Source organism: Pavona decussata, unplaced genomic scaffold, assembly GCF_977016875.1.
Source record: "Pavona decussata unplaced genomic scaffold, jaPavDecu1.1 SCAFFOLD_260, whole genome shotgun sequence".
NCBI classification, from domain to species: Eukaryota; Metazoa; Cnidaria; class Anthozoa; order Scleractinia; family Agariciidae; genus Pavona; species Pavona decussata.
The window spans coordinates 1,971,085-1,994,841 of NW_028145663.1; the positions used below are offsets into that span (position 1 = coordinate 1,971,085).

A 23,757-nucleotide genomic window follows, 5' to 3' on the forward strand; every position below is an offset into this window, starting at 1 on the left:
ACCACCATATCACGAATGGTTTTTTATTCAAATTTCATTCATTCATGTCTCACTCATTGTCACGGACTACAGTATAATCCACTCAGAAAACACTATTTTACAATTATTATTAATTTCTGAAACATTAATTTACAAAAAATACCTAATTCTTACAAAAATAGTTTGCACCATTATTGAAACTACCAAAGATAGCATTAAGATTTTAATACTCTTAAATAAACTATACCGCAAACCAAAAGATAATTCAGCGCAAAAATTCTAAAAAATCAACACCAGCCAGGAAACATTACCTGCCTGGGTTACATTATTCAGTATAAAAGCTGTTATCTTAAAAAATAAATCTAGTCACTTTTTCTCCTACACCAAATTTTACAAAGCTTGAAATGTTGCATGCAAATAGCTGCTAAATGGATTTCTATTGCAATAAAATTCTTGTTAATATCTTTTTCAATTAAGCTTGCGTATAAAAGCGAAAGTTAACATTTGCACAAAGTAACATTTTTGCAAAAAAGCAACAAAATGAATCTTGCTCTTGGAGCTTGTTGCCTACGAAAAACAAAGTCCTTTATAGCTGTTGAGCTATTTTTCTGAAATCTCGGAAGCATGACACAAATGAATGGTGCTTGCTCTAAAAATTACACCTTCATGTACAAAAACCAATTTGGAAACAGTAACAATAATTGTGGTTTATATAAACTTGGGCTAAAGTAACGTGTTGCAAACTTGGATTTGCCAAGAAGAAACATTTCTATGAGAGAAAATTTATTTCACGGTAAGAATGCCTGATCTTGCCACCAAAGAGACAACCTGACTTCAACTCAAGTGATTACAGAGTATGGAAAAAGTACAAGTGCATCAAAATCAACAAAGTTATCTCTATTTTCATGTACATTCTTTTTGTTGTATTAACAAAAGGTTACAAAAATGTGCCAGTAAAAACGAGTCTTGAAAGTTCAAGGCCTGTAAAAGAAGACAGAACAATAAGTATTAACTATTTATTGTTACAAAGATTTACAAAGTTCATACAGTAACAATAAAATTATTTACTGTTAAGTACCTAATTAATTATTTTATGAAATTTTTGATCTTGTAAAGTATGGTCACACGGCCCAATGCAAAATCTGAAATCAAACATGCCCATCTAAACCTTTGCCTTAGGTCGCGTTTGATTGAAAATATTCCAAAATAAGAATAGGCAGAATACAGCTGTTAGATTTCCATTATGTACATTTTGGGAAGACATTTGTGCAAATGTTTACTGACACATGACAATTTAAGGGTGATTTTGTACTCCAGAAATTCCAAAAACTTCTTATGAGGGATTTCTTGTCATCATTGTATGTGTATTCCTATTCTAGAATAGGGTCAATCGAACGCATGCTTAATGTGCCCGAATTGAAAACAATTGTCGAATGATTGAATAAGACGCCCTTACAGGCACTAAGAGACTTAACAAAAGAACTGTTGATACCTTTTGGTCATGTAATGCTCCATTCCTCGTCCAATGTGTTGTGACGGAGATTGCATCATGTTGGCTGCTGCAAGAGATCACAATCAATAACTTACATGTATGTGTTTTAAATACTTCTCAATAATTAGAAAATACTGTTTGGAATTTTCAAACATGTCACACAACCCTGGGATACATGTCCATCTCTGACTGAAGCAAAAAATTATTTTAATAATTATGTTGACCAAGATGGCCATTTTTTATCTTTTTCATGGGAATTCACACTGTGACATACAAAGAAACTTTAATGGCACGCTCGGAATTGAAGGACTTACTGGACAAAGGGTGTAAGCATTGCTTAAGGCCTTAGAATCCAAATTTCTCCAAAATTGATATGACCTGTACCGTTATTATATCTTGGTAAACAGACTCCTTATCACATAAAGAAACATGCTGCTGGACATTTTGAGATCTAAAGGCTAAAATTTAATGAAGTAGCTTATGACTGATTTGCCTTAAAACGTATAATAACCAACTCAAACAAAGCATGAATGTTTTCTTCTGTCATCTAATAAGTCAGGAGCAACCATTTGGTTTGCTTTGTTCATTTATAAGATTCTTTCTGAGGTGATAACAAGTCTGTACAACTTAGAGCATGTTTGGAGAAGTACAAATTCTAAGGCAAAATCATCACTTGCACCTGGCTTTCTGTAGAGAAAGAAACAACCCCCCCTCTCCCCTCCCTGCCCCAACCCAGCAATGGTGAAACTAACCATAAGCAGGATCCATGCGGATGAGACCAGGACGAACATAATAATTCATGTGTAGGCTTGGGTCACCATACTCCGCAGCAAACCGCTGTCTTCTGATAAGCTCCTCTTCAGTTAGTGCATCCACATGGCCCGCCATTCGACTGATTGCAAGGTTGTTTGAAATGATGCCTGGACGACCATGTGAGGAGCCCTCCTCCGATTTTAAATCAGAGGGCCTGGAGCTAGACTTTGGGGAAACATTTTGCTCACTGGTAATACTGCGATTTCTGGGTCGCTCCTCTTGGAACATGACCGGTGAACGCCGAGATTCCTTCTCAGCATCCTTTAGTCTCTGAAGTCTTTCATGAGATTCCGAAGTTGACATCCGGGACTGTGAGTTTGAATGAGATGTGGGGGTTGTGGAACGGTCCCTCTCTGTGCTTCGGTATGGAGTCCTTTCCTCTCTCTCCCTGCTAGAGGAAGCTACTGATGTCACTGTGCTGGATTCTCCATGGCTTGTCAAGGGCATGCTCATAACTAGTCCAGGGGCGAGCGAAAACTGAGAACCAACTAGCATCTGATGAGCTCCATACGGTAATGGCCCTGCAAAAACAGTTTAACCCTTTAACCCTTACAGTTAGCATCAAATTTCTCCTAGTAATATCAATGCTTATTCAAACCCTGAGGTCATGAGAATTAAGGATATGATCACCCAAGGACAATTTCCCTGACATTTTACTAACTTCTCCCCAGTACTTATAAGGAAAGTATGGGAACAATACAGGAGAATTTGTTCTTTGATATTAGGGGTTTAACACATACAGATATCCACTAACTTCCTGAATGCCCCAAAGTAACAATCACGGGCTTATCAGCCTCATGGAGATTTTCACTTGTACATGTAGCAGTTCAGAATTCTTCTAACATGTATCAACTTTTACCTTAAACAACTCATACAGTGTGTACAGCTGTGCAAGGTTGTAAATAAAAGAACTATTAAAGTGCAAGTTTCTAAGAGTATTTGCAGGTGTGTTCCCCCAGGAAATAATCCGAGTGTGTACTATGAACAGAAGTACATGTAAGGACTATCATACAATTTCATTTTCTGACGTATGGCAAAGAAGGTGTGGCAATCCCCTGATCCTTGACCCCCTAACAACAACAACAACAACACACCTGTAGATGGGTCAAAATTGAGTTGTGAAAGGTAAGCTTGAAACTGGGTAGGCATGAAGTTTGCAGGAAGTGAGCTGGAACCATCTCGCTTTTCTCTTTCATCTAAGCTGTCTTTGTATCTTGATGTGGGCACCGGGGATCTTGATGGTCTTGGAGATCTTGATGTAGCAAGGGATTGTGATTTAACAACTTGACCACGTGGAGATCCTTGACCAGAAGAATTTTCTGCCTCAAAAGAATGGTGCCCTGCCTTAAGGGTGCTTGTGGCAGACTCCTGAAATGGTGACAGTTTTACGATTAAAATTAATAACATCCTTGATAGCCATTAAATTTTCACTACTCACAGAATTACAATGTATTAAATGTATCTTAAAAAGTTAATTTTACATGATGGTTTAATGTGACTGAAGGCTGTAATTTATCGAGGAAATAGGACAGCACTCACTTGCCCGTTCCGAAGTTTGTAAAGGGACTGGACCCTACATGTAGTTACTCACTGTTCAAATTGTATCATATGAAGAAATAAACCCCATTGCCAAAAAGATCATATAAAAATTACTATGTTTACCAAGTGTGGTTATGTTTCATTGCATACATGCACATGTAATAACCAGGCTGTGAGTAGTCAAAGGTCGCCTAAATTCCATACAAGTGTCTCTAATTCTGAGATGGCGTCACCCAAATCCATAAAAGGTCTCTTAAGTTTTCCGATTTTTGAAAGTCTTCTACATGGTTGCAAGCTAAAACAGAACCTCGAACTTGGTAAACTGACTAATTTTAATGTGATCTTTCTTGTGATGGACTCCGATTTCTGATTAAAATGAAAATTTAAAAACTCCTCCCCAATCTCCATTTGAAATCCGACACAGGTGATTCTCAGAAAAAAAATTAATTATGAAAATCTCACAGAGTTTCCCTGACTAAGGAAACACAAAACAGAGGACAGATCCTGAAACAACCACCTTCCATTCAGAAGTCACAAACCTGGGCTCGGTGATAAATCATGTCCCTTGTATTCCTGGCGCTATTTTCCATTCTTTCATCTTCTCTGCTGTTTCCAGCTCTCTCTGATTTCTCAGGGGTGATCTGCCGTTTGCGAGGAAAGTTGGCTCCCAACTGTTCTTTCTGTAGGTCACTCTCCAATTGCCTTTACGAGAAAGAACATGATTTGATTTTATACTAAGGATTAGCAGAGAAATGTGGACGAACAGGAAGGGGGGGGGGGGGGGGGGGATGAAGATAAAGGAAGTCTGTGAGAGGTAGGAAAAGAGAAGAGGGATTCCCAAGGTGGTGAGAAGCAGGAATGATTTTGCAACACTGAGTACTAGTTTGCAAACAGGAAAATTAGCACATAAGGAGGAAGTGTACACCAAGAAGAGGGTGAGGACTGGAGTGAAGGGTGAAGGGAGCAGGAAATTCAGACATCCCTCTCTGCCCTCTCAGGTTCCAAAGCTATATCTGACATTAATTAACACAAGACTTAACCTTACTTGTACATTGATATCTGCTGCTTGAGCTTCTGCTTCTGAAGGAATTCTTCTTCCCTCTTGTACTTCTGTCGCTCCAACTCCCGCTCCCTCTCATATGAGTCATCTACCCTGCTCTTCTTCTCAACTGGCTCTTCTGATGATAGTTTGTGCATCACCTTCGGTGACAGGCTCCTTGAAGCATACCTTAAGCTCTCGCCTTGAACAGGAAATCTGCGGAACTCACTCTCACTGATGTCAGGGTGTAGCCTACCCTGGGGGGATTTCTTGGCACCCGACTCATCTAATCTTCTTTCATCTTGCACTCTATCACTTGATTTGGTAATTTCCTTCTTCTCAAAGTTTCTCGCTTCTGGCTGGCTTGAACTGCTTGAGCTTCGCATTCCCTGTAAAATATCAACCATTAAATTAAAAAGTAATTACGTTAGACTATCTTGCAGTAACAACTGTTATACTTAGACTTCACATTTTTTCAAGAAAATTAATCAGTTTTGTCAAAGTTACAGTCAGGGTTACCCTCATTTTTTTCCCTCAGTAGCCTCAATTACATTGAAAACATTACGGCATGGATACTCACTACTGGGAGCAACCCTGTGAAAAGCATGTGAAGTACATGTGAAAATCATGTGATTTTTTGGGAATGTGAAACACCAAGTAAAACATCCTGTGAAATAAAAATTGGCTTCGCACAAAAAAATCAGCTTTATTCCACCATATGAAAAAATGTGACACTGTGAAAATTTTAACATGAATTCTGGAAGTGAAGAAGCCATGTGAAACAGCCTGTGAAACACTTTTGTATAGTACAAGCAAAATGTCTCCCTGTGAAACAGCCTGTGAAATAAGAAGAGCTGTCTTTAGAAAATTACGTGAAATTCAATAATTCTGAGATTTTAATTTAATTTGTTTTGGGTCTCTGAAAACCATGTGAAATAACATGTGAAACATGGATTGTAACCAAAGACATGCCACCCTGTGAAAAACCCTTACAGTTACAGTTAGGGTTACCCTCAAGTTTTTTCCCTCAGTAGCCTCAATTATATTGAAAACATTACATGATACTGTTCAATGAACACATCTCTCATTGAAGATTAAAGTGCACATGTTTACCAACAATTCAGACAAGCCTGCATGTACACAGCTCCTATTTCCACTATGACATTGGTAATCAGAGACAAGCATTTAATTTCTCCTTAGAATATTACAACTTGAACAATCAAAGGAGGCAATGAGGTGTTGGACAGTCACCAAATATAAACACTTTGATTTTTAAACAAATCACCCTTAATAGCTCAGTGAGAAGAAAAGGAATGCTGACATTAAAGCTTACAGGCGAATACATCTGACCACTCACCTGTTTCTCTTGCTCCAAGATCATCTGCCCGTGAAGCTGCATCAGCTGCCTCTGTTGCTCTGGCGGCATGCTCTGAAACAACTGTGCCTGAGCAGCAAGCGTGGCCTTGGGATCAACAGGCATCCCCTGCATGTACGCCACCTGACTGAGGTTCTTGATCATCTCCAGTGACATGCCGCCCTGTATGAATGGCTGGTAATACTGCTGCAACGTAATCTGCTGCTGAAGCTGCAAATTCCTCAGCTGCTCGGCAGACATGGGTTCCTGCGACCTGAAGTGTAGCTCTGCAGAGGCATCTCGCCTCTCCCTCTCTTTCTCAACCCCAGCTTTGTCTTTTCCTGCTCCATATGCAAGAGGATCTTCTTTGACAATCGCAATATCTGGATCTTCTCTAAGACTATCTTCTGATGATCTTGCTTTGTGATAAGATGCCAAGGGCGGAGGACTCTTACGTTCAGATGAGGATTTTGGTACTGCTGAAGGGCGTGAGACAGGTGACTTTGATCTCCCATAAGGTGATGGTGCTCTAAGAGAAGTTTCACTTTTTCTTTCACTCCTGATTTGCTCACCTGTTCCTGAGGTCTTAATCCCTAAAGAAAGAGAGAAAAAGTGTGATTGACTTATAGTCTACATACTGTATGCACGGGCAAGGCCATTAAAGAATGTTATGCTTGCAAAAAGACAAAAGATGAATCACGTGTACTTTGTCAAGCATATCTCGAGCAAGGGCAGAATCTGAGCAATTAAGGGTACAGTGGACTGCATGTAAAGCCTTTGTCCTATATAACGGACTTCATGAATCAGCAAGATAGCTCATCAGGGGAAGCCCTCAGGAAACAGGGTAATGGTACACATTCATGAAGTTGTAAAATGGCTGTCAAGGAGGGGATGGAGGGGGGCAGGGTGAGAACTGGGAGAAAAGGTTACATGCTGGAACTACTTTAGAACCCCTTGCCTCCCCACAACTCCCACCCCTCCCCATCCCCCCCAAAAAATAAATGTTACTGATGGCAGCAATTCAAACCTGATCTAACAACTGGGTGAGATGAAGCAGCTCCCTGCGTTTTGATGCCTGGACCAATGATTGGCAGAACAGGTGGAAGACCAGAATGAATGGCGGGTCCCGGGCTCCTCTTCAGCGACACTGGTGAAACCTCTCCCACTGGAATGGGCACTGGTAGAGTTTGCAGTTGTTTTGCTTTGTTTTCCGGTTGCAACAGCTCTGAAGAAACATCATGGGGACTTGGAAGGGGTATAGGAGAGGTACTACTGTAGGTAACTGGGAAAAGGAAAGTGTCTTTAATAGGGACACTGGGCATGGACACTTAAGTTTGGGTGCAGTCACTAAAATAATATAATAATCCTTTGGGACTGTACATACAGAAAGGTTCTGTTTCCTTCAAATTTAAGTGTCCATTTTATAACAAATGTACAAGTAAAGTTAAGGGTATTTTTCCCGGGAGCAATTTATTATGTTTGTTTGTTTGATTGTTTCTTTTGGGTTTAACAATTCATCATCTACTCTGCAGCATTAAGCAAAGGCAAGCATTATTACTACTCCAGTGGGATGGAACAGACAGGGCAGATCAAGGAAACACCCCCTAATTCAGAAGCTGCAGCTGTACATTCCTTCAGATTAATTCCCACTTTTTAAAAAAAACAAGGCGATTCACAATTCACTTTCAATTGATTTGATTCAACAAGCCAGCCCACAGGAATGTGGTGCTCACTTGTTCCTACATCAATCATCTTGAAGTGTCTTATGCCACTGAGTAGACATAAATAAAGTTGAAGTTTACTTGAAACTTCCGTTACCTGATGTTATAGATGACGCAGAAGCTGATGTCTTGTGTTCAGTACCTTTCACATGGCTTGACGCCGACCCACTATCCGAAGCCCTGGGGTAAGGATGGGCCACACCCACAGGCAGAGATGGCGGCAGTGAACTACTATTCCTGGAAATTAAGGCTGGGTGTGGTCTGGACATTGTTCTTGATGTTGCTTTGTAAGGTTTTTCATAATCCTCTGTTTCTTGGTTAGGGCGTGGACTTCTGCTTGCAGACGATTCACTTAAACCTAACCTTCCCTTGAATTCAACAATTTGTTTTCCTAGTTCTGACACTGATGACATAAATGGTGGCTTAGAGTCAGACTGATTAAGGCCAGGTGGGTTCACTTCTTGTTTAATTCCTTTGGTTCCATCGGCAGACTGAAATTCATGTTTCACTATCACAGGTTGAAAAGGATTTGATGGATTTTTCCTCTCCACAACCGAAGACTGAACCTTGGATCCAGCAATTAAATAAGAGGAAGGTGGTTGCAAGCTTGCCTCAAATCCTGACCTCGAAGAAGACAAATGCTTTGCCGCACTACCAGTTAATGAAGAGCTTGGACTTTTGGATTCCATAGAAGTCCTAGACTTATCAGACAGATTTAAATTCCTATTGAAAACTTCAGGAATGGGACTACGAGTTCGACTAGTGACCGCAGGCACAGGCAAGTCCTTATTCGTGAGTTTTCCACTAGGGCGACTATCTTCTGTGCTTGATACTTTCTTGACATTACTACAGATCAGATCAGTCTCTGAGTTAGCCCCATTGCGAACCAGTTCTGGATATCGTATGGGTGCTAGAGTAGCCTTAGAATCCTTAATTCCTTTCTGATCAACGTCTGAAGTACTGATGCATTTGTCGTAATTGCCGTCGCCGTAGTTTCTGCACTCAAAGTATTTGTATCGCATCGACGGAGCATCGCTGTTGATTAGTGGTGGTTCAATGGCACTTCGTGAAATACTATTAGATACAAGATCTTCCATAGAAATTCCTGCACGTGGAATTTTTGCTGCCTTTTTTTCCAGAGATGATGGTTTTGTTTCCACACTCTGTTGCAACGAAACAGAAGGTGAATTCTCCGTTTTGATCCACAACTCTGTTCTTTTGCTCTGACATTCTGAGAAAGTTTTGCCTTCTGGCTTAAGATTTTGCTTTTCCTCCACGGAGTTGTCTTCTTTCTTTACATCGAAATAAAAGCTACTCCCAAGCTTAGTTCTTAGTGTTTCAGAACTTGATAAGCTTTTGCTGGAATCCATTTCTGGTTTCTTTAAACAATGTTCCCTCTCAACAAAAGGTACTCCACTGGAATTACTTTCTTCAAGAGAATTTTCATGGTCATCAGCAGCAGAATTGCCAGGTGAAGTTTCCATGTCTTTGCTGGTATATTCAGAATCTACAGAAAATATAGAGTTCAAATTCATTAATTTCGTCAGCTGAGCATCATCTTACAATTAACTAAATGTGACTTGTTTTGAAATGTTATTGCTGACAACTCAGCGACTGAGGAACAAACTAGTGGCTGTCAGACTTACATATTCTGATGGTATGACGGAGGCTTGAGTATTGTCGTTGACCACAGGTCTCAGGATTATTACAATTTTATTTATATACTTTTGGTGAGAGATTTATCAATCTATATTGGTCAGTGTTTTTGTTCACTGCCTTAATTTCAGTTGTTTTTTTTTCAATGACCTGACCTTTACAGTTCATGTGTGAATACCACTTCTTACACCTCTTTCCTGCTATCAAATCCCACTGCAAAATGCCTAGGAAACAAGCCCAGTCCAAATACTGCTGGGTTAGGGTTAATAAGTTCTTCGATCCCCACTCATTGAGCAGTTCCAGATTTCAGATTTTGAAATAAGATCAAGAGTTATAATCTATCAACCAAAATTAATGTATCTCATCTGATAGTACAACCCCCCCCCCCTCCACCACCACCACCACCACCCTCTCCTCCCCGAAAGCAACTGAATAATGGAGGCAGCCTGTCTTACCTTGCCCAATGTCAATATCTTCTTCATTCTCACTGATGTCTTCCACCTCAATGCCTAGCTGGTTAATGAGCCCTACACCAGTGTCAACGGCCTGCCGTAAATCCACTGGCTGTACCCCTGGAATGCAAAGCTGTCTGTCTGACAATTGTTTGCCATTGAAACTGTTTTCACCAAGAGCTTTCTCTACATCCTCAACCAAGTTGTGAGATTTGGTGTTGCCGTTTGCCACACTGAAGCCACTATCAATTACAGTTTCCCACACTTCTGGACTGTTCTGCACAGGCTCTTTCGCTCCAACCTTGTCGACATCAGATGTTTCACTAGTTACTACAGCAGCACTTGTATCAGGCCCTGAAGATGCAGGGTCGGAGTTGTCCTCTGACGCCATGACCTTTTCATTTTCCAAACTTTTCACTGCCGTTTCCAGCTCTTCTCTGTGTTTAAATCCAGCCCTTGATTCAGTTTGAGCTTGCTCAACATTGTTTTGACTGCTGTTTTCCTTCCTTATGTCATGTTCGCACGCCTGTTGGCATTTATCAGAGATTTCCACTACAGTTGTAGCAGCATCTTCCAGGTTGCTGTCTTCCTCTCTTGCAGTTATGGGTGATTTTGATGTTTTAGGTTCCTTTGTGACTGTAGAATCTGACAATGGTTCTGACAGATCCTTTTTCTTGGCTTCTCTGGATAACAAATCACCCTTCTTCTCATTCATTGATGCCATTGCAGCAGCTAGCGATGGTGATATGCTTCTTGCTCTAGCACTTACACGCGATGTCCTTCCTTTAAAGCCAGGCTTGGTATCAGGCTCTTTGAACTCTTCCACAGGAGAGGGACTGGTGCTAGCAGACCTCTCATCTGAATGGTTAGACTAAAACAAAAACAAAATTAATAATGAGTAAGGAACATAATGTAGCAAGGTTGTACACTGGACCTCTTCACTTTTTCCATGAAAAACACTGTAGACACTGGACAATGATTTACATCACTGGGATGTTGCTAGGGACAATATTACTTGTACAGTGTATGCTGTAACGTTGAGATACATTATACAGTCGGTTAACCCTCGCTAAACTTTGTTCTAGAATGTTGTAGTTTGAGAAAGCCAGTGGTTACATGTAATTATGGCAAACAGTCTAAAGCAGAGGCACAGAGGGTGGAGGTGGCAGTCACCTACTTGAGATTACATGTATAGCTGTATGCCTCACTGACACCAACTAAACATGTTGAGTTACATGCAATACAGGTTTTTAAAACCAAAATAAAAATCAGTGGAAGAAAGCTGAACAACTGAATTTTACACAAAAAAAATCTGTGTGGTCACTTTCAAGGTCATGTTGCCTCTAAGTTCTGGTTTTAAAATCCTTCTAATATTCAACTTCAGTTTCCATATCACTATCCTGCATACCATATATTCTTCGTTTTTTGTTTCCCTTAGGGAGGGGTGGGGGGGCTTATTCAATATTTTTAGCCTCAAGGGGGGCGCTAATTTGAAGGGAGACGTTTATATGAAAGGGGCACTAATTCAAGCATTTAGGGTACTTGAGGCTAATTTTTGTTAAAGGCGCACAGCCACAGTCCACAAGAGCTGGCTGGGTTTATTTATAAGCCTGCTGAGGTTTCTCTTAGCTACTACCTGGGCTTTTAAGTTAGAAGGGGAGAAAGGCAAGACTCACTTCTTCTAAATGTGCATGTGCCTGATGATAACGCAGTCCATTAATATGTTTGTATTTCTTATCACAGCCAGGTTCAGGGCACTCAATCAATGTTGGTGAGGGCTGAGGAGACACAGTTGTCTTCATAGTGCAGCTTCGCTTGCCAGGGCGAGGGCTGTCGTCATCATCATCCATATTTTTTGACCTTCTCTTCCCCATGCCTTTGAAGCCTTGAGACTTTGGAGCTGGTAAGCCCGAAGCTCCTCTCTTGCGACCTCGCAGTTTATGCTTTAAAGGCGTAGCTGAAATTCATGGAATACACATACAGTGTAAGGATCAGCATCCAATTGCAAGAGAAACTATTTTTCTTAAGTTAAAGAGCTGTCATTACACAATTTGGTGTCTGTAACATCAAGTCAGAATTTGTTATTTCCTGTAATTCTTCTCTGGTTGTTCATAACAGCCATACATTTGCAAGGTGAGAAACAACAGCAATGGCTTAATTGATCAAGGTTAAGTTTGATCTTGAGGGCCACCAATTTATTACAAACTTTATCTATTGCTACAAAGTCATTGTACATGTACCTTCTTTGATTAAAGGCCTCTTCATGAACATTTCAAAATTTGAACTCCACCAGTTAGAAATTTTTGTCAAGTCTCCCAAGTCATCACCTCCCTTAAACAATCAGCCCTTCTAGAGAAAGTGAAAACTAACTGCCCCAGCTTTATGTTTTAAGAAACACAGTAGAAAATGTACAGTATGAGAGATTTCAGAGTCATCTGCTGATGGCACTCAGTCTTGAAAAATAATGCAACTTTTCACTCGACTAATTTGATTTTCAAACATTGTTACATAAAGAAATACTTTGAGTCTTGTTAGGTCAACCATGACCTAAGAAGATGATTACATGTAAATAATAATATTATTGTTACCTTCTTTAACAGTTCCTGCAGATGATGACACTGAGTTATTTTTCTGTCTTCTCTTTCCCTTTCCATGGCCACCCTTTCCACCCATCTTCATTTCATTTTCACCTCCATCTGCTGCAGGAAACCTGAAAGTGAATAATAATAATTATTTGCATCAACACAGTCAGTCAGTAGATGATTTTAATGTCTCTGGTTATTGACCTGATTGACCCACAAAGTCGAAAGGTAATTGGTTGTTTGTCAGTAAAGCTGTTCCACAATTTACTTAACTCTCAGGATGACTTCCGCTCAGGTTGTTGAAATGTCAATGTTGCCAGTACCTCAAACAGTCCTTCTCAGGACTACACTCACCCGGATGATCGTAATAGGCCATTTTCATGATGACGTTATTTTACTACAACTACCAGAAAAATTTTCATTTCGTTTTCCTTTTCAAATGCAAATTTTGTAATCCCAGTGGACAGCAAAGAACAATAGCTCTAATTAGTACGAGAAAACAAAAACCAGTCGAGAAGGATTCTGGTAGTTGTAGTAAAATGACGCCATAGTGAAAATGTAGTACATGTATTTACGTACTTATGACATGACTCCTGGGTTCAAACCATTGACAGGTATAGAATTAAACAGCATATTAATTAATATATAATATAATGTACTCTTATATTTGGTATATTCATATTTAACAATATTGTTAATAATTATTATAGTAAAATATGTACCTTGGACTGGCCCATGCATGTCTGGAGCAGTCTATTAGGGAGCCACAGTAAAACTTGTTTCTCCACTTGACATTTACTACCAATACTCCTGAAAACACAGAAAACAAAACAAGTCAAAATTCATAAAATTTCAATAGGCTAGAATCTCAGCTGTTAAGTTTTAGCAGGCTGCCAACTGCTAAGAACAGCTCTGATGAACTAAGGTCAGAGTAAAACAAAGCACTAACTTCAGTGACTGACCGGAATTGGTTCTTCCAAAGCCATGAACTAATAGCTTTTAATAATTTTTTTTTTGTGTATAGATATATAATGTACAATGTAGGCAAGCTGTAGTAGGAGTGGTGCTATTACAATTTATATGGAATAATCTCCCCAAGGAACTAATAGTTAATTTCTTTGGCATCTTCAAATAAGGTATAAAAAATGGTTTCTGTAATGGACTCACAAATGGCAGATTATTGTGTAAGCCAGTTAATAGAATCACTAAATTCTATTGTTAAACTGAATAATTTCTAAGCACATAAAAAATACAGTGTATAAAGTTCTTGTTGAGCACTGTTGTTGATTCTTTTTGCCTTGGGTAGTCTTACATTGTACACGTATTAACTTTTTCACAGTCTAGCCTCCTAAGGTCAGACTAACAGAACAGCATCGAACTTTAGGACAAACAATATAAACTACTAACTACAGTGTACTTGTAAACAATTCTGCGGATGCCTACATGTATCCTTGCCTCCAATTTCATGATAAACCTTAAATCCCAAGGTGTGCCACAGGAACATAATTTTTAAGCATGTATAAACATAAATTATAGTTTTTGTTGCTGTTTGTTGGTTCTTTTTGCTTTGGGTAGTCTTATATGTACAGTCGACTCCCGATAACTCGAAACCCTCAAGGGAAATTGAAAAAGGTTCGAGTTATCGGGCGTTCGAGTTATCGAGGGTAAAATTATATAGAAAATGACCTGAAAGGAAAGGAAAATTGGTTTGAGTTAGCGTGAGGTTCGAGTTAGCGAGGGTTCGAGTTATCGGGGGTCGACTGCATAAACATTTTTCACAGACTAGCCTCCTAATGTCAGAATGACGGAACAGCCTCCAGCTTTAGGACAAACAAAATAAAGTACTACATGTACAGTAACTGCAGCACCTAAAACTACAAACAATTCTGAGGATGCCGATCCTTACCTCCAATTTCATGACAGACTATCCCATGGAGTGTCACAGGAACACCAGGTGCTGCTGGTGTTGTCCCACTCTCATCATCTCCAGGACATACTGAATTTGGAATCTTCTCAAGAAGATCAGCTAATGGAATATTAGTACCATCCAAGCCTGCCATGAAGCTTTGTAGTCCAGTAGGGTACATCTGCATTCAATATTAAGTAACATGTAATTGGTAACCATTAATTCTACATCCTGTACGTATGTGTGTGGGAGTACAGCTGATTTCAGTGTTACAGACTTGTTTCATGTCCGAAGAATACTGTAATTATTACAGTATTCTTCGGACATGAAATTTTATGTTTGCGACTGAACGGCTGGTAAAACTGTCAAAATTGCAATTTTTTTCTGGTTACTGGCAAAATAAATGGAAAATAAACTAAACATACTACTGACTTCAAATGACTGAAGACAGGTGTTAAAGAATACACAGCTCTCAAAATTGGGAATAATGCATGCAAACAGTTTAAATGCTGACTAACTCTTTGACTTCCGGGTAGAACAAGGCCAATTTGGTTTCAAGGCATGACATGTAGCATAGAAAATGGTTTATTCATTGCCTGTGGGATGACTTAATTTTGATATATTTTCCCACATTAATAGAATGATTGATAAATCCACTACCATTGTTAGTAAAATTTGAGTTTGGGTTCACAGAAATTGTTTTTAAACTCAGACCTGGTTAGTACATTACATATTTGAAGCTGGCACATCCAGCGTATTGTGTATACATGTAGTTTTATAGTTTGCACCGTATATACATATCGTAATGAACATTTGCAACTGAAGATGACATAAACCTGTAAGAATGTGAAATAAATAATATTACATGTACTATTATCATTCGACGCATTTTTTTCTTCTTAGTCATTGGCAGAGAGCAAACCATGCGACCTGCAAAAAACTGCCTACAAATAATGGTCTGCTCATGCGCAATACTGTCCAACTGTGTTTTGCTGCATATACAGCTGTAATATTATGTTAATGCGTAACTGAAACCGCGCTCAAGTATGAAAATGGCAGATCGCTTCCCTGAGCTTTCAGAGAGTGACTTCACATCAAAATTATGAAAAACAAACTCGGTGATCGAATGATAAAACAATTATTGAACTCGGTTATCGCAAAAGACTGTGATTTGTCAGTGTCTCGCAGATCAATAACTATAATTATTATTTACCTCAGCCTTCGGCTGATCTGCTCATCACTAACAAATCACAATATTTTGTTCAACCTCATCCAATAATTGTTAATTGTTACTCTTACTACTGTTTTCATGGCAATTCATGTATCATATGAAAACAATGACTATTATTTTAATAAAGTTGTATGTTACAGCTGTACCTCCTGATCATCCGGCTCCTGCTTGATCTTCGGTTCTGACTTCACGTTCTTTTCATTTCCATTCAACGAGATGTCATCATCATCATCCTCATTTTTACTTTCTTCATCATCATCGTCATCATCATCTTCCCCATCATCATCGTCATCGTCGTCGTCATCATCATCATCTTCATCTGCATCATCATCGTCGTCGTCATCATCACTTCCATTGTCTTCTCCATTTCCATCCGCTCCGGAATTGCCACCGTTGCTAGAGCTGTTCTCGTAATCTCTGTTACTTTTGGATATTTTTCTCCCACGATTTCGCCTGCTCCCTTGAGACTTTTGGTTGTAATCCTTGTTTTCGCTTTTCCTTCTCCCACGACTAACTGCTCGTCCTGCCTTTGTCACCTTATTAAGACTCGCACACTTGTTACTTGCATTAGGAATATTTCCTTCATTTAACACTACTGCACTGTCACCGGAAGGCACAGAAACATCCAACGAACCAGTGACCTCCCTGAATACTTTTCCAGCATTTTGCACAGCTTTCAAAGAAGGCGACACATCGACTGTCCTTTGAATGGTATCCTCACACCGAAGCTGGTGATTTTTCAATACAATGTCTTCGTCTATACCATCATCTTCTGGATCAACCTTGTCTAATTGTTGCTCCAGATCTTTTGATTGAGTTGGACAGGATGTTACGCCTACCGATACTGTCATTTTTCAGATTCCTGGGCCAGTGTTGGTTCTTTTGCTCCTGGACGGCTGCATTCACCAATTAATGACTCTAAACCAGTGAAAGAGAAAATGAACCATTATTATTCATCCTGTCTATTCTTCACATTCATGGAGGCTGGGTGGTAAGTGATCAGGCTGTCAACTGGATTTTTTAATCCAACATTATTTTTTTGTTGGAACATCAGAAGCCAAGAGTCAGGCATTACAAGCTAAATGTACTCACTCACGCACATTGATTTTTAACTTTCATTAGCCATGGCAATCAATTTTACTTAATATTGTCTTTCTTAACCCAAGTGCTTAATATCAAAGGGTATGGCCCAAAACGGAGGTATAAACATGTACAGTGTACCATTGGAAAGGGGCAGGGGAAACACTCTTTAGGGCCGTCCGCCCCCGTTGAAAAGTGGTATGTACAGTACTAGTACCCATAATGTTTGAAAAGAACTATTGTGACCCAAAATAGCATTGGTATATTTCTTTACAAAAATTATGGGTTCTGTTTCAGTACCACTTTTCAACGGGTCCGTACCATTTTTTACCTTTCATGTAAATGGCCCTATAGTCATTTCATACTACAGACACCAGATCAAGTTATTATGCATGTAGGACACCTATGCCTGACAGGCAACATTCCTCTGACACAAAGTGCAAATAAAGTCCCGACAGTGACGGTCTTTACTGTGTAGCTCAAACTACATGTAAACAATCTCATCACAAGTCAAGATCAGGGCAACTAAGTTTGAAGAGTAAGGTGCCAGTGGAAAATGACCACTGAATGTACAATACAATGTACATGTAAGCCATTTCTGACAACTACTTTACCGCATTATTTTGTAGTTCTTTGCCAGTAACATATTAGCTGTTAATAAATAGAGGTGTTGATCTGAGTCCATTTGAAAATGAGCAATGTACCACTCGTTCCTTTATCTGAAACACTCATGAATCACAAATTAAACAAGTTAAACTCAAACAGATACATGTATGGACTAGAGCTCTACCTAAAATGCCATCAAAAATCTTTGCTGAGTTTGTCCTGAGCTTGACTCATGCTTCATATATACAAAAAGATGAAACTCAAACTATTAAACTTTTGCTTAATCCCCAATCTTACAGTATACAAGTATATTGGTTTGAATACTTGCTGGGAAGGGGCTCAATATATTTAATTGCTTTTAATTAAATTCTGCTTGTATTTCACAATAATTTATTATGATTATCATACTCTCTTGCCCAAGAACATACATAAAACAGAATGTTTTATTAAACACTCCAGGCTTTGTCTCTACATTCTTGACACCAGTATAACGGACGATGTATTGGTATTACAAAGCAGCAGCAATATTATTTAAAGGTTTACCACAAGACAATATATACACATAACTGTACATGTATCTGAGATCTCCTGATCATTAAGAATTGAGAGTCCAAAATTCTAAGAGCGGATACTTGTTCATTTGCTTTAAACTCAGTTGAAAAGTTCACTACAGGACTACAGAAAGTGTCTGGAAAGTAAACTTTACATTTTAACAAAAGGTTTGTTTGCTGTTGCAGGACCAATTGCCATAGCATGGCTTTCATCTTGCCTTTTTCAGATTAAATTGGAATATACATGTAGTTCTAAATTTACAAAAAATTCAAAAGTGCTCAGTGCTGATCACTGATATAAATCAAAATTAATTTTAAATAATGTAAAATGTCCGAGAACAGAAACTACCAGAACAACATACATTATAGTGTCCTGAATAAGCGTCCCTTTCCAACTCATTCTCTTTTTTTCTTGAATGAGATAACACAGAATTACACTTTATCAATCATGATTTTAAGGTACAAGAATACTTAAATACTTCAATAATTCCTGTCAGTAAGAGACTCAAATTTCCCTGAAGAAAATTATACATCCAGATTATTCTGTTTGTTCTTGATCTACAATATCAAGGAGAATGCAGTGAACATGCCTCCAATATTAAGTGAAAGGACATGATGACTGTAAAACCCTTACGCGAAATCTGTTGCGCAGCACAGATTTCACGTACAGTATCTGTACATATAATTTTATGCAAAATCAGTTCATAAATACATGTACAGTCTAATACTGTTTGTTTTTTTATTTGAAACTCTCTAAGTGGAATTTTTTGGAAATTATCAAGTTTTTAATTCACCACTCCTAGGAAGTTATTATGTCTTAAGTACCAACTGGAGAGTGCTTACAAGTTAAGTTTTTTTTGTGTGTGCGTGCGTTTGATGATATTAACACGTGCATATTGACAAAGTGGCATGCATATTCAAAAGAAAAGAGACAACAATTTCAATTCTACTGATTGAAACACTGCTCACTAATTCTTCCAGTACAAGTAACTTATTTTAAGAAACATGTGGCATTTCTACCTATATGCCAAGAGTTTGGGATCAGAAGGGTTCTTAATAGTATTTGGACAAATTTAATATTCTAGACAACTCTAAGTTACATGAAAGTCAATGAGCCACTTTTGAACACTCGGCCCAATATTAAATATACTTCTAAAGTGATGTTGATTGTCCATTAGACCTCCTTACACATGGCGATAGTATTCAGAAGACAAAAGCCTTTGTTTTTTCGTTACCAGAGAAACAAGAAACACAATCAACATCAATAGCTCCTGTTGTATGCCCTCAGGCAAATAACGTTTTTGTCAGATCATGTTTAGACTGCAAACACCCGAATATTACTTCATACTTAACTCTAAAAGCTGACATTTCCTAATGATCTTTTAATTCATTCTGGTATCTTAATAATAATGTACAAGTTATAAAATCTGCTGATCAAAATTGATTCTGTCATTTAAACGGTTTGTCCTACCTCAAATATCAGCTTAAAAAAATAAAGCACTGCATATTTACATGTACATATAGTCCCTATCAATATTAATAATTATTACAATAAGCTAAACCATTCAGCTTCATTCTTGTTGTATGCACCATTTAAAATGACTCTGACTCATAACATAATTTACATCGTTATTTTACTTTGGTGGAACATTAGGAATTCAAAATTTACCCATGGTTAGCATAGTCCTTGGTGAAATACCCTTCCCCCACCCCCCACCCCCCTCACTCACCAAGTCCCTGCAGCCAGCTAAAAAGCCAGTAGTTTAAGCCGCTTACTTCTCAGTAAAAAAGCTACATGTAACATGTTTTAAAAACACTTGACTGTTTACTAAGCCATTTACTCTGAAACTTAAGGAGAAGCCTGGGTGGGGGTATACCAATCAGAGATCCGACTCAAATGCTCCTTTTTGAAGCCACTGGACTGCATACTAGATTCACAAACACAGGAAACAGGAAGGAACAGCTGAAAGTGAGTTCTACAAGGTGTTTCAGACAGAAAGTTACATTTGGAACAGGTTTTACTTTTCAGTGCTAAAAGAAGTTGTAATGTGAGCCAATGCCTCAACTGCTTTCAGCTTTCAGGTGTAACATGAAAGCATCTTGCGTCAATGTTTCAGTCCTAAAATAAGTTGAGTATGATTCTAATTTTGACACTGTGAGTGAAACCCAAAAATATGCTGTATGTGCTACATACATGTACCTCTTATTTAAGATGGTTTTAACTTCCAGTATGTGCTACTGCTACTGCTTTTCATAAATCTCATATATGTTTGAAAAATCGCTAATAATTTTTTATTACTAAAGGTGATTTCAATCAAGTTATTATTGAATCCCCTACTGCTTCCTGAGGTTGACAGCTCAGAGTAAAGAATTAATCAACTGGATGCTTGGTCAGTTCAAGGTTCCCTGAATAGTATGGGTGTTAAATGAAATCCTAAATAGTATGCCCAGCCCATTGAAAACCAATGATGAGTTCTTTTCATTTAGTACTATGTCTCTTTTAAATACATATGTAGGGTTCAATTTAAGTTTTAGAGCAGAGGACTTAGAACTAGCAGAAGGCAGCCTTACTTAATGAGTTTTTGTAAGTAAAACAGGTAAGAAGGTTCAAATCCAAAGTAGTAGGTTTTTTTAGTCAGCTGCCGGTACTTAATGAGAACCTGCATGTATTTCTACTGTGAAATATTAAAAGAAATTGGTACTCCTAGTATTCAAGGCTCCTATCGCTGATGATATTCTACATGTACATTCTCGCAACCTGTCTGACAGTTTCACAATAATTTATATCTGGTACAATGCATCTTATAAGAAGATTCATGATGTTGACATCACAAAGCTAACCAGGGTGTGATTTGTCTGGTTCACACAGGTTATCAAAATAAACCACACACAACAGTCTGAAAGAAAAACATTTTAACAGAAAGCAACTTTTTTTTCAACTGAACTGACTACCACATGTTTCTTTTATGTAGACATTATCACCTTTAAAAAAAAACACTAATTAAAGCTACTTTACAAAAAAGGAATCATAATTAATAACACTTACACAGTCTCAAAATGTTTCCGAGGCCTTAATATTTTAAATGCCGAAAAGCTTCCACTGAGAAAACCCTATTATATATTTGCTGATAAATTCAGGAATTTCCAGGTTGTTACTGTGATTTTTTGAAAGACTCATGCTGTTTTAAATATTTATAAAACTAAAATGCAAATTGGTCACAGGTCACTTGACAAGCGCACGCTTAACTTACAAGTAATTTATGTGGGCGATTTTAAGTAGTTTGTAATATTTTTGGTTTACCATCTCGGAGCAGGAAGAAACGTTATTTTTTATTAATAGAATACGTAAAAGGAGCTAACAATATTATTGTGTGACCACTTGCAATGTCATATCCTTTTCAGATTCTTTAAACTGAAGTTTTGCCTTTAAACACTAGAGTTACAATACAAAGACCCTCTAGGATAATTAACAATGCTTATCACATGAGGAAACAAAAGGCACGATGTCATTGGTTGATTGATTTTGCACCAACTGTTCAAATAAAGAAACGACAACAAAGTCAACCCGACCACTGGGCAAAAACACTGAAGACAATAGGCTACAAAAGATTTGGCTAAACGACATGCTAGAGAACCAATATCACGTAATATTTGAACTCTTTATCAGAATTCTATAGCTAATAACTCCACGATACTAACAAGCTGTTTCCTTAGTGCGAACAGAGCCTTTAAAAAAACGCTTGAAAACTTTAAATTAATGCATAAGCAACGGGCTTTAAATCCTTTTTCTTATCGTTTTAAAATGATTACTGCTCACCGATCACTAGACATGTAAAATTAACAGGATATTTTTTCAATGGATAAAAAGGGCTTAAAAACTGATCCCGGAGGACATGGAAAAAATTAATTGTTCCAATTGATTGAGGGCCTCTCGAGTTTAGTCCGGGCAAAATCAAGCGGCAAACTCCATTTTGCTAAAGAGATTAAATGATTTTAATCGCGTTGGAGGTAGTTTTAGAACATACCAAACGAGTTTCGCGGATGATCGGAGTACATATGTGACGTGAAAATTAAGCTAATAAAGCGATTTTTCGCGAATGGATTTTATCAAAGGCCTGCTTACGTCAGCGATGCGCTTGAATAAGCTCAAAAGTTTTAGAAAACAACATGCCATCTCCGAGTTGGAAATTTCCGCTGGGTAGACCACGGTGTTATTTACGGCATAGCACATTTCAAAGTAAGGGAAGCAGCTGAAATGAACACAAATACATCGAGAAGAACAGACGATCGCAACACTCGCCACTCGTCAGAAATTCACCAGCTGAAATCGACAACATGTATCGAGTTATCTAAACAAAATATCAACACATTTTAATAACTCGATCGTTTATCTCGCTTCATCAAATTGCCTGTAAATTCGAGAATTTTTGTGTCTAAAGTATTTTTTGGGAGACTGACGCACAAATCAGTGTTTTGTAAAATGGCGATCACAAAAAGGCACGAAACACTTCAACCCGTTTCCCAGTCGCCCGCGACTGCAGCGGTCGACATGGCCGTGTCTTTAGCCCAGATAAAAATAAGCTTACCGTGCGCTTGTAAAGTTGACTAATATCGAGGCTTACCTGTGACGAACCACGCATTGCATTCATTTGTCTGAAAGATGGCAACTTCAAAATCTCAATAACCTGTAAAATCACAAAGGAAGTTATTTGTAAGCTAAGGGAAGATAATATAGCGAGAGAAGCAGCGTGGAGACAGTAAAATGGGAGGGATGAAAATTCCCTTTGAAAAACAACATCGACTTTGCTTCTCGAATTAAAACCACTCGTATAGCTAAGGTCGATTCTGGTTAGATGATATAAAGCAATATATAAGTCTTTCAACGAAAGTGATAAAATTAGAAATTCAAATGCGAGCCGAGCTATGTTTGTTATTCATAACATTACATAGGCGACGATCACTCAAGTAAAATTACGGTTTTCGCTTTTCGAACGAAAGCAAATGCTGTTCAAAAAGGCCCAAGCGTGAGAATTGCAACAGAGAACCATCTAAGAAAAAATATCCGATAGAATCTCACGATTTCCTGAGTTCTTCACGATTTTACAATTCATGCCATACACGTTCAAAGATGCTTGAAATACCAATTGGCTCAAGACGGAGATAATAAAAAAACATAAAATGTGGTTCAAACCTCGTAAAACTTCCCTCCTTTGGATGAAATGCTTAGCCCTGCTCACTACCTTTCTAATCGCAGCAACAGTACCGTTTTCCGTCCACAAATGAAGATTTTACGACGTTTTAAACGGGACGATTGAAAAAAGATGCTCGCTACAAAAGGATCGGGCGGGATTTGAGCCACACAACCAATCAGCAGCTGAATTGACCAATCAGAGAGCTCCATTACCTTGTCACGCTTCACGCGCAAAGGCGACATCGATTAAATAACACACAACACGAATTTGTATATTTTTCTTGCAACGATCGAGAGGACTATTTTTTCTTTCCCTTAAATGGTATTTGGCTGAAACAAAAGCATTTCTTTTCACTTAGAAAGCGACTTCTTAAGTCAATCACAAAATAAAACTGAAGCAACTGCAGGAAATTTCAGACGGTAAATTTTCAAAGGTCCATGGCAGCTTCAATTGCTTCGAACTTTAACATTGAAAGTCAGGAAGCTCTTAAATCTGTCAAAAAAAATAAAATAAAAACTCATACTTTGGTTCTCGAAAATTGTAAATTAAAACATCCAGACGTGA

General features: G+C 38.4%; 1 protein-coding gene across 2 annotated transcripts; it reads right to left on the reverse strand.

The window, feature by feature from the left end:
• Positions 1 to 9: 9 nt before the first annotated feature.
• LOC146456260 (uncharacterized) lies at positions 10 to 23,362 on the reverse strand. Of its 2 annotated transcripts, none has more exons than XM_085093321.1 (17): positions 23,193 to 23,362; positions 22,624 to 22,686; positions 15,911 to 16,682; positions 14,534 to 14,714; positions 13,350 to 13,437; positions 12,634 to 12,755; positions 11,722 to 12,002; positions 10,049 to 10,916; positions 8,035 to 9,444; positions 7,244 to 7,498; positions 6,220 to 6,809; positions 4,869 to 5,251; positions 4,363 to 4,525; positions 3,379 to 3,652; positions 2,224 to 2,805; positions 1,472 to 1,535; positions 10 to 960 (listed from the first exon to the last, which is right to left on the reverse strand). In XM_085093321.1, exons 3-17 carry the CDS (start codon positions 16,613 to 16,615, stop codon positions 954 to 956), a joined length of 5,973 nt encoding a protein of 1,990 aa, XP_084949447.1. In that variant the 5' UTR covers positions 16,616 to 16,682; positions 22,624 to 22,686; positions 23,193 to 23,362; the 3' UTR covers positions 10 to 953. The 2 variants fall into 2 exon arrangements, with proteins under 2 accessions (XP_084949447.1, XP_084949446.1); XM_085093320.1 differs by having other exon boundaries at positions 1,472 to 1,538; positions 23,193 to 23,361.
• Between the last annotated feature and the right edge of the window lie 395 nt (positions 23,363 to 23,757).

What these genes read in the sequence shown, in the direction of transcription:
- LOC146456260 (XM_085093320.1), bottom strand. Translation starts at nt 16,615, where the DNA reads ATGACAGTATCGGTAGGCGTAACATCCTGTCCAACTCAATCAAAAGAT. An exon ending in AGTCTGTCATGAAATTGGAG is followed by an intron (nt 13,438 to 14,533) that starts GTAAGGATCGGC and finishes CTGTGTTTTCAG; the next exon opens with GAGTATTGGTAGTAAATGTC. An exon ending in AGATATTGACATTGGGCAAG is followed by an intron (nt 9,445 to 10,048) that starts GTAAGACAGGCT and finishes TATTTTCTGTAG; the next exon opens with ATTCTGAATATACCAGCAAA.